The following is a 10,942-nucleotide window of genomic DNA, read 5'->3' as shown; positions in this document are numbered from 1 at the left end:
CAGAGTGACATACAAGATCAGTTGCTGCACCTAACAATACATTTACATAGTTGACATGTTACAGTTACAAAGGGTACAAAGGGTATCCATTAACACAACACAAATCGTTACACAAACAAGGAAACCATCATCCACACATGGACGTTTATCTTTGACAGGCAATTATAGGATCCTTTTTGTAACTGTGAGCTGCAATTTACATTTATTGCATTGAAACATACATTCTCTAACTCTACCATTCTCTGCCCTTACACACTTAAACTCAAGCCACCCTTGACTTGGACCTGTGTCAAATATTTAAATTATGTAATAAAAGTAAAATTGATTTCCAATGGGTGTGTCCTGGGGAGATGTCAGCACACCAGCCCCCCCCCCCCCCCATAAGGCTTGCTATCCCACCACAGCACTGAAGCCCAGGGCAGAGGAAGGTGTCACTGCAAACACATTGATTATGGGAGCAGTGTGCATCGGCCAGCTTAATACCATCGGACTGGTGGTTAAATTGGACGTCCTTGCAAACGACTAACAACGCTGTTTTCGCTGCGATTAAATGAGGTGACTGTGGTCTCACACCCTCCCAAGCACAAACATGTGCAGTCCTGCTCTTCCTTTGGCTGTTAAACTGCATGGGACAGCACTGTGGTGCGGTGGTAAGGAGCAGGGCTCGTAACCAAAAGGTTGTTGGTTTGATTCTTTGATTCTGCTAGGGCGCTGCTGTTGTACCCTTGGGCAAGGTACTTAACCCACAATTGCCTCAGTAAATATCCAGCTGTAGCGGCAGTGTAGCATAGTGGTTAAGGAGCAGGACTCGTACCCGAAAGGTTGCCGGTTCGATCCCCGCTGGGACACTGCTGCTGTACCCTTGGGCAAGGTACTTAACCCACAATTGCCTCAGTAAATATCCAGCTGTATAAATGGATAACATTGTTAAGAACTGTAACCTATGTAAGTCGCTTTGGATAAAAGCGTCTGCTAAATGAATAAATGTAAATGTAAATAGATAAAACTGTAAGCTACTGTATGTGCTGTATGTAAATTGCTCTGGATAAGAGCATCTACCAAATGACAATAATGTAACGTGAGCGGTGGAGGGGTGTGGCGTGAGCCTGAGAGTCGCCTTCCCCTCTGTAATAGAGCTGGCTGAGGGCTGGGAGACAGGATCCGGGGCATCCCAGCCCACGACCCAGTCTCACTGTAAAGAGGGTTCACAGGGTCAGACTCTCAGTCCTCAAATCCCCCTCTCCCCTGCTTACTTTCTCCTCTCCTTCGCTCTATCTCTTCCTCTCTCACGCACACACTCACACTCAACAGACCACACCAATCACAGGGGAAGCCGAACCACTCAAATCCCTGTCCTCCAGGGACCGAGGTTTTTTTTTTATTCATTGTTTATCTTAAAGCTGCTCAACCTGCACTATATGCTTCCACACACGTATACACACACACACACACACACACACACACACACAAACACACATACACACATACACATACACACACACACACACATACACACATACACATAGACACACACACACACACACACATGCACACACATACACACACACACACACACACACAATCCAATCCCTTTCTTTTCCCTTCCTCACGTCTCTGTTCTCACAAACACGCCACCACCACCTCCCCCCTCTTTCGCTCTCACTGCCAGCCCGGTTCTCCCTGAAGCGATGTCAGTGTGCATGTGGTGATGGATGTGAGAGCTTGGCCACGGCCTTATCCCTCTGCAGAAAGTACTTCAAATCTTCCGATCTTAATCAAAGCCGAGTTACATAGGGATACACGGTGGGGGGGGGATTAAGGCCAAGGAAGAGATTGGAAAAAAAATAAACTGGTGCTGAAAAGTGAAAATGCTTTTCTCTTGATATCGTCTTCATCATGGAGTATGTTTTTTGTTTTCCCTGGAACTTTGTCTGTGCTTGCGCCGGACGTGTTCCGAAAGGCCAGCGTTCATGTCAGAGCAGGTCTCTGAGCTCCAAATGTTTCCTCACTAGTGTTTCTGGATCTTATTAGGAGCAGTAATCACTTTAATCGCTCCGCGGTGGGGCAGAGAATTGGTTCAAGTGGTCCAGTTCTCAAAGGGAGTTAGGTGAAAAAGGCTCTTTTGTTCCTTTCCCCGCAGATAACCTCCCTGTAGTGCTAAAACACTTCATTGCATTGGACACCCGTGTGGCATCACAGTCAAGTAACTGGGCTTACAAATATAGGGGAGCCAGTTCAATTCTCTTTATCTGCTGGCAAAGGTACTCTGCCTAAATTACTTCAGCACTTATCTGGTGAAAGGGACATATCCAAACGTAAGATATATAACAAGGCCATCTGCAAATATCCAAAATGTTGTATTTGCAAATTTCCTACTTAAGAGGGTAGTAGTGTGGCACCATCACCGCCAGCTGTCCCTTGGTTCTGCCCTGTGATGCTACTGTTTTTCTGCACCGACCCCTGTGGGCCATCTGATTATTCATGCCCTTCAACTCAAGGCGGGCTGCTGACACAATGTCAGTATCCAGAGTAATCACATTTCCCGTGTTGTTTCTGTTTATATTCACACTCATAATCAGAGTTAATTTTCTCCCTTTCTACAGCTACAGCGGGGTCTGAATCGTGCACTTTAATATATCACAGGACAGCCATTTCACGCTCGCAGTGATGGCGCAACACCACAGACATCTGCGGTTGACCCAGTATATTAAAACCCTGCATTAGGGTAAAGTAATCAGATTGTAATTAATGGCATATTTACAACCAGCCAAGCTGGCCTAACCAGTCGGGAACAAGAAAGCCATGGAGGACGGCAAAATTGCGAACAGAGAAAGTTGGCTTATCCTCTTGATTCTCTGTACAACAGCTGATGAAATGAAATTGAGGTCATCATTACAACAGTCGAATGCAAAACAATCGAGGATAAAGTATAGAAATTCTTCCTGTGGTTGGACCTTCTATTGCTGTTATTCATTGGATCAGTGTAGACATCTCCCTTTGATCTTTGATCTCTTTATCTTAAATGTCTCTCAACCGACTGTCCCTATGGAGCTTATAATTATGGGTGTCAAATAGTTTGTGTATAACTGGGGTCATTCTCCATAACTTTAAATGCCAAAGAATGTTTTGATCATCCATGTTGCCTTTGGTCTTCATATTGCCAGAGACTTGTCTATTAAGCCCTCTAGCAATGGGTACCCCTTCTAAAGAGCAATCTTTTGACATTCTGTGCATTCATTGGTATGCAATAATTGGTGTTATCTTTTACATCATCTCAGATACCTCAAGAAAAAAATCAAGGTTTTGCCATTTCATTACCTCTGTAGTGAGTATGATTCATGTAATCTGTTTTCATGATTCCTCTATAATCTCCCCAAACACCAAGCTTGGTTTTAGAGGATTATTTTCAGATATGTCAAAACAAGACAGGGTATTTATCACAACTCATCTAGCATGACTGTCTTTTTATCCCTTTCTATTTGTGGCTCTTGGTCATTCAAGGATTACTGTCATTTCCTGCAGATGTAATCACTCTTTTCTTCAAATGATGGATTCGTTCCTCTGCAGTTGATATATCTGTTTTGGGTCATTAAATGTGTATAGTCAGCATTAGGCATCGTTTTGGCACACAACAGAGGCAACTTCAGCACAAATACTTGCTTCCACACTCGCACTATATGGCTTGTTTGAGTTCTTAACATTGCATTGCATTTCAATGGGGTTACCTTAAAACTGAATCCTGAGCAGTCTGGATCAATAAGACTATCCCCATTTTTAACATCCATTAAAATTCTATACCTGTAGAACTCCTCTCTTCCCATTGGCTGAAATATCAATATGTTTCTCTACACAGGAAGAACATCTTTCCTTTCTTCCTACCAACAAATTGCAGGTGTGCAGGTGCCCAACAATCACATATCTCACCCAGCTGCATGATGTAAACCCCAGGCAATAACCCTGGATCAGTTTCAGCCTTTCACACGCAAAGGTCGGGGGTCAGGATTTCCATTTGGTCAGCTGATCCTGGATCAGTTGCCGGGGGCTGGAAGTAGTCGGTGCCAGCGATTGCTATCCTTAGTATGGGAATGCTCTCTGTCACGGTCATCTCTGTAATCCCCATTGGATGGTTTTTAATCTTTCTGGCCCAAGTGCCCTGGGAGAAGGAAAAGACCAGAACCCTCTCTTTAATCCCTCCTCCACACCAGACCCACCAACAGACATGATTCACTTTGCAGATAATCCTTTGTATACAAACAAGTCCCTAACAGCCCGCAAAGAGATCTAGAGGATGCCTGAGACATGCTGTGACTGCCACCATGTCAGGATCTCCACCACAGCTTATGGGAGACCTCTCTTGCTATATAACGCCGAAGCAGATACTGGTTTATGGAGGATTTGAGTGATGGAATTTCATTGTGACCCCTGCTCTGGAGCGGAAAAGATGCTCACATGCTGGGAAAAGTGGGCGTCTGAACTTCAGTGAGATTGGGATGACCTGGGCAGGGTCACATGGCAGTGCAGGAAAGTGGGGTGTGTGTGGGTGTGTGTGTGTGTGTGTGTGTGTGTGTGTGTGTGTGTGTGTGTGTGAGAGAGAGAGAGATGAATGGGAAGTTTTCCAAAGTCAGAAGGAAATCATTACAGTCCACTATGAGTAGCATCATATTTACACAATGGGTGAAAAATTATGCTTAGATACATAAACACTGAAACAATATTACTCATATTACCTGAAACAACACAAGGCTTGGCATTACTGTAATACGTGTACAGTAGAAATGCTAATACACATACATGCATAACGATGCACCTAAACCCTTTTCCTCTGTGACTGAGATCATGTTCAGAAACCCCTCCCTTGATGTTTTTCCAGCTTCCCTCACTTCCTGTTTGCCATCATCCACATGACTGTGACATCATTGTCAGCAAAATAGTGTCTTTACCAACTTTCCACTAATGCTCTACACATTGCAACACACAAGCGTGGAAACTTAAGAGGACAAAAGGCAGAATGACAGAATAAATATACTGTTAGTTATGATGGGTATGTGTAGAGTAAGCACAAACTCCCTGGGCATGTATTACAAGCTGGAAAGGGAGACAGCATTTATGTAATGGCTGTGATCAAATTACAACCCATTGAGAAGATGAACAGTGTTCTGGCTGCTACATCCATCTGAGAGTTACCATCATTTTCCCCTCAGCGTGAATTTAATGAAAGTAAATGTAGATGTGAATAATGTGAATTTGTGAAAGCAAATATATTACATACATGTGTTGTGTTGTGATGTACCCACTGTCACAACTGTTATCTCCTACACAACGTCAAACACATGTAAAAGGAATGCGTGAACTTGGTTATTACACCGAATCACACTAGGAACAACTGTACAAAATAAGCAGACAAGGTGAACACATTTTATGTCTCTCAAAATGGATTATGTAGCATACAAATGGACTGTCAAGAAACATTTTGGTATTGTATAAGGCAACTGTCTGACCCTTTCTTGTGGAGTTATCGTCACAGATACTCGGACATAAAAGGCAATACTGGCCTCTAGTGGACAGTTATGAACTTGCAGGGTAATTCTTACCAGACAACACATTGACACTGCAAAATAATACAGGATCAAATGCTTAAAATTGAACTCCCCAGCAAAAGTGAATGTAATTACATTTTTCCTAAGAAAACAATCTGCCATACCAACAAAAACAGCCCCCTGCACAGAAATCACAAAAATTCTGGACTGAAAGCTGCACGCAAAACAATCTTTTCATCCCACTTGGCCCCAACCCCATTTTCAGGCATTTCTAAGGTCAGTGGAAACAGTCCATTCTCTCTCTAGATGGCAAAAAACAAACTCCCTAATTTCCTTTCAATTCCCGGGACAGGAGAAAGTAATGACAAGACTAAAGCTGGACACATGCTATATATCCCATTCCATTTGACAGAGTGAATATGGTAGGTCAGTACAGGACCCTACTATGGTTATAGTGGAGTTGGGCTCACCAAATTACATTACATAAATTGACACTCTCAGAGTGACTTACATGGCAATTAACATGTCATCCTTTCACAGTGCTGGATATTTTACTGAAGCCATTCGCACTATACCCGTTTCCCAAAGGTACAACAGAAGTACCCCATCAGGAATGAAGCTGGCAACCTTTATACCACTATACCACAGTGCCACCCAATTCACATTGTAATTAACAGAGAGCATGGTTCTGCCTGGTTATGAAGGATCATTTCCACACCAACAAACCCAAACACTGTGTCAGTGATACAACACCACCATTATGTCAGTATAAAAGAGTGTTTTTTTACTGCCTTAAAGATTCACAATCATAGTGATCCACAAACACAACTGAAAAACAAAGAAAACCAAGAGAATCTAACATCTCAAACATAGATCACTTCACACAGTGAACAGCTTTTAAGATTTTATATATTCATATTAAACATACTTAAAGTACCTAAAATGAATAACAAACGTATTTCCTTTACTGTGTCCATTGTATATATTGTTAATATGCAAACTGATCCACGTGTGCAGGATTTTTGTATGCATTGAAATGACAGAGAAGGGAGGCAGGGAGCAGAAGGCACGTGAGTGTCCATCGCTCGCACTTCCACTGTCACTCCATCACGTCTCCGTACTGCGTGGTTTTAGGGCCAGAGGGCTCCGCTGGGGGAGGGGCTTCCTCTGCTGAAATGAAAACAAACAGAACTGCATTAGTGTGGGCAGTTTCCACACTGATCCCATCTACGCAGAACATTTTGATCATTCAGTTAATGCTGTTACACGGAGAGACTTACAATTTTTACATTACACACACACACACACACACACACAGTCACACACACACACACACACACACACACACACAGTCACACACGAATCAATCTACATACCGAGCACAAACAAATGTTGTTAATGATCCAGAGCAGAACCTGGCTTTGCTAATTCAGTAGTAGCAACCCTTCCCTAGAGATGGCACTGACGAATCTGAAGAACTGGCCGAGCGCAAAGGAATTGAGCATGACACTACTGCTGGGAATCAGGAAGTGACATAAGAATATGGGCAGTGTGCAACTTGCCTATTAAGGCATAGGTAAGGCCAGGGCTATTTGACTTACTGTGAGGCGTTCTGTCTGGAAAGCTTCCTGTCTCTAAGTACATCCACAGGTCAGAGCACTTCTGGGTCTCTATGCGGGTCACAGCATAGCTGCACACTGAGCCAGCCACTGAGAGAGGGTGGGAGAGAGGGAGAGAGAGAGAGAGAGAGAGAGAGAGAGAGAGAGAGAGAGAGAGAAAGAGAGAGAGAGAGAGGGAGAGAGGGTGAGAGAGAGAGAGAGAGGGAGTGAGGGCGAGAGAGAGGGAGAGAGAGAGAGGGAGTGAAAGAGAGAGGGAGAGAGGGAGAGAGGGTGAGAGAGAGAGAGAGAGAGGGAGTGAGGGCGAGAGAGAGGGAGAGAGAGAGAGAGATAGAGAGTGAGAGAGGGAGAGAGAGAGAGAGAGAGAGAGAAGGAAAGAGGGACAGAGGGATGGGAAGAGAGAGAGAGAGGGAGAGAGAGAGAAGGAAAGAGGGACAGAGGGATGGGAAGAGAGAGAGAGAGGGAGAGAGAGAGAGAAGGAAAGAGGGACAGAGGGATGGGAAGAGAGGGAAAGGGGGGCAAAGGGAGGGAAAGACAAGGAGAAAGGGATGGAGGGAGGGAAAGTGAAGGAGTGTAGGTATGTGAAGCATATGATGATGAAGCAAGGAATCAAAAACAGAGAAAATAAAGAGATGGAGGAGGGTGAGAGAGGATCGAACTGCATGCCACTATCTTTCCTCCACACACACAATACACTTCCGCGATCCAGGTATTAATTCCAAACAGTCAACTGAGTCACTGCAATGGATTACAGTGCTTACAAATTCCATGCGTCTTACAACATCACGCGTTCATTTAAATTTGTAAAGGAAGCATGGCGAACGTGTGCGTACAGGCGCGGGTTATCCATCTCACCTACTGACAGCAGTAAGTTCCACTGAAGCGGGTACGGCAGCCTCTTCTGCAGGACTTTCTGTATCACAAATAAACCTCCGGTCCCTGGAGAGGGAATACAAACATTGTCATTAATGTACTGCCATGCAATCGTGGGAGAAGAACAGAACAGAATGGGGCTTTATTTATCCCGGCCGAACTTCAGCGTTTCTTACTTTTGGCGTTGCCGTTTGCGGAATATCGGCTTGCGTCATACATACATGTTGAAACACAGACTTAACGCCAACATAGCAATCAGGACAAATACTGTACACAGCATAGCTACACAGGCAGTCATGGACACAAAAATAAAGAATTCACTACTACAATAACAGTGAACTATATGCGTGCTCAGAAATATTTTTGTTGGTTAAGAAGACTAGTTTAAAAAGACTGCTACTCATTTCAGAGCCTCGTTTAAAAGTTTTAATGACGTGACGGAACAAAACTAGAGCGAGTTCTCCGGGATGTGCGTCGGTCTCGCTCGCCTAGCACGAAGCTCCCTGTCCCCTTCATGAACGCATGGGACTGGCAGGCTGCATACTGCTGTAATCCCTGCAACAGAGAAGAAAGCTGTAAAGGAGACCTTCAAATTCATTTGTCTAAATTCACCAGACGATGTATGCATTTCAGAAATCATGAAGCTGGTCACGTTCTCATGCCTTGCACAGCGTAGCGTAATAAACTCCGTTTTCTCTTCAGAGCAAACGTTTACGTCGCGTCCTCAGCAAGGTACAGTAACTACTAGATGTCTGAACTTTCAATTCCACCTGAGATTTGGCCATACGAGCTAATGTATACTGGTGTAGCTAGTTCTTGCCGAGCAATAACATTTTTGGCATTTTTATTTACTTTTATTAAGAGTCATCCTTCAATAATTAATAATATATATAATGTAGTAATACATAATAATACATATAATAAAATATGTACAATTACACTACCTGCCGCATATGGGGTTATATAGTTAGTTTGCCTGATTCACCTTTACAGAGCTACCTCGCTACCTACCCTACAGTCACGTTAGCTAGGAAAGTCAACACACAGAATAAAAACAAAAGTTTGAATGCACACCGGATGCTTTGCAGCTACCGCGTCATCGACCCTGGAAAGCCCGAGATTGACCATCCTGCGTAAATTGTACTAAAGCTTTGCAATAACAAAGAGTGCTTTAACCTCGGCAAGTGACAGTCTTCAGTGTACTGTCAGAAAGCCATGTTGTTACCTAACCGACAACTTCCGTGTACATAATACGAGCTGTAAAGGAGATCTGTAAAGAGAGGCGCTGAGCTGTAAAACTATACATCTGGTGACGCCAAGTGGAGTGGAGGAAAAACTACAAGACACAGGAAGCTGTCTCAGTGAAAACAGTGCAATGCTTTATTTGTTTAGAATGATTTGATAAAACCGTAGTTGTAAACAGGAGACCCGCTGACCTATGATTATCGTGGTAGCACCTAACGTGTGAACTATCACTCACACAAATGTAAAACATAAAGCCCTATTAGTGATTGAAGTTGCAATATTTGGGAATGTCGAACACACTTGTACTCTTAACAAGTCAAATGGTGCAGACTGCAGTAGTCAATTTGGATTTGAAACATCAACTGACAGCACATAAAACAGAGCAAAACAAAGAAACACAAAAATGCTGCAAGCCCATCCCGCTGTTCAATTCTTCAGGCTGCAGAAGAAATCTGGGTCCATCACAGAGTAGAAATTCTACCGTAACCATAGTATCACAGAAGTTGTTTACTGGGGATTCCCTTAAGGCAGGAGTTTACAAATCGCAGTGCAAGAAAAATGCATGTGGTCTGCATTAATGATTTAAATGTCACACGGTCACAGCTGTAGAGATTATTGTGATGCCAGCATATTCTCTCATAATATAGTAATGCATCAAATCAAGATTCATGGTGTCTTATCTCTGCCCATTAGTACAGCTCACTTGATACAGTCCGAAAATTACTGCTTCGAGCCTAATTTGATTCTCAGTGAAAATTATATGAGACATTCCTACCTGAATTATGACTACCATCAACAGCATCCAAGTATGTAACGCACTGCACACACAATGTAAGTTTTTATTTAAGGCTGCCAATGTTGCGCTAGCAGTAAAGGTCAGATGTTCTCCATATGTACTGATGTTCATGTAGTTTTATTGTATGCGCTTATATGCCTTTGCCTTGTAAACTGGCCCGAGAAAGAGTATCCTCCAAACAAACAAATTCTACAGCGATAGCTTGTAACTTGAACACAGAAAGGTATACGCGGTACAGAAAATGTGTGACTTAAGGCAAATATCCAGTTTTATGGTTAACAACTTTTATTCTGCAGCTCTTTGTCCCATAAAAAACTCGGGGAACTGTTTTCCTCTGAAAACGATCGGGCCGTGAGTAGCTCTGCCGCTTTTCCCCTGTCTCCCTGTGAACTGCTCCTGTGCTTTGCTCATTCCGCAGGTTGGGGGATTCTTACGCCATTCGCCGCACGGCATCTTCAGCTCCCCTCTGTACGGCATCCGGTACGGCTCTGTCCGTCAGGGGATTGGCCGGACTCAGCTCAGCGCTGTTCGGTTCGTCGTCGTGGAGCGCCTTTGTCTGAATTCGCTCCTCACTCTTGGCGGCCTCAGAAGCCTGGGTCCGATGCACAGAGAACAGATGGAGACAGACAGAGAAAAAGAGGGGAGAGGAGAGGGGGCAGACAGGGGAGTAAAAGAGAGGACTGGACTGCGGACCCACAAACAGGGGTCGTCGACACCAATACAGGGAGACCGGAACAATGCAATGGTGTTCATATTTCTCAGACGTGCAGAAAAAGAAAAAGAAATAAAAGACACACAAACCTAACACTGTCTCACCTCTGGGGGGGACAATCACACATCACAGAAATATCTGTTATATTACAGTGTATTCATTC

The 10,942-nt window shown here is 43.8% G+C and overlaps 1 protein-coding gene across 1 annotated transcript; it reads right to left on the bottom strand.

Moving 5' to 3' along the window:
• Positions 1 to 6,514: 6,514 nt before the first annotated feature.
• On the bottom strand, positions 6,515 to 9,254 carry tmem141 (transmembrane protein 141). The gene is made up of 5 exons (XM_036529859.1): positions 9,101 to 9,254; positions 8,515 to 8,581; positions 8,009 to 8,092; positions 7,139 to 7,246; positions 6,515 to 6,707 (listed from the first exon to the last, which is right to left on the bottom strand). The coding sequence occupies exons 1-5, from the start codon at positions 9,152 to 9,154 to the stop codon at positions 6,637 to 6,639; spliced, it is 384 nt and encodes a 127-aa protein (XP_036385752.1). The 5' UTR covers positions 9,155 to 9,254; the 3' UTR covers positions 6,515 to 6,636.
• Between the last annotated feature and the right edge of the window lie 1,688 nt (positions 9,255 to 10,942).

Source organism: Megalops cyprinoides, chromosome 5 (assembly GCF_013368585.1).
Source record: "Megalops cyprinoides isolate fMegCyp1 chromosome 5, fMegCyp1.pri, whole genome shotgun sequence".
Classification (NCBI taxonomy): domain Eukaryota; kingdom Metazoa; phylum Chordata; class Actinopteri; order Elopiformes; family Megalopidae; genus Megalops; species Megalops cyprinoides.
Note: the sequence above shows the minus strand (reverse complement) of the source record. Positions and strands in the feature narration are given on the sequence as shown.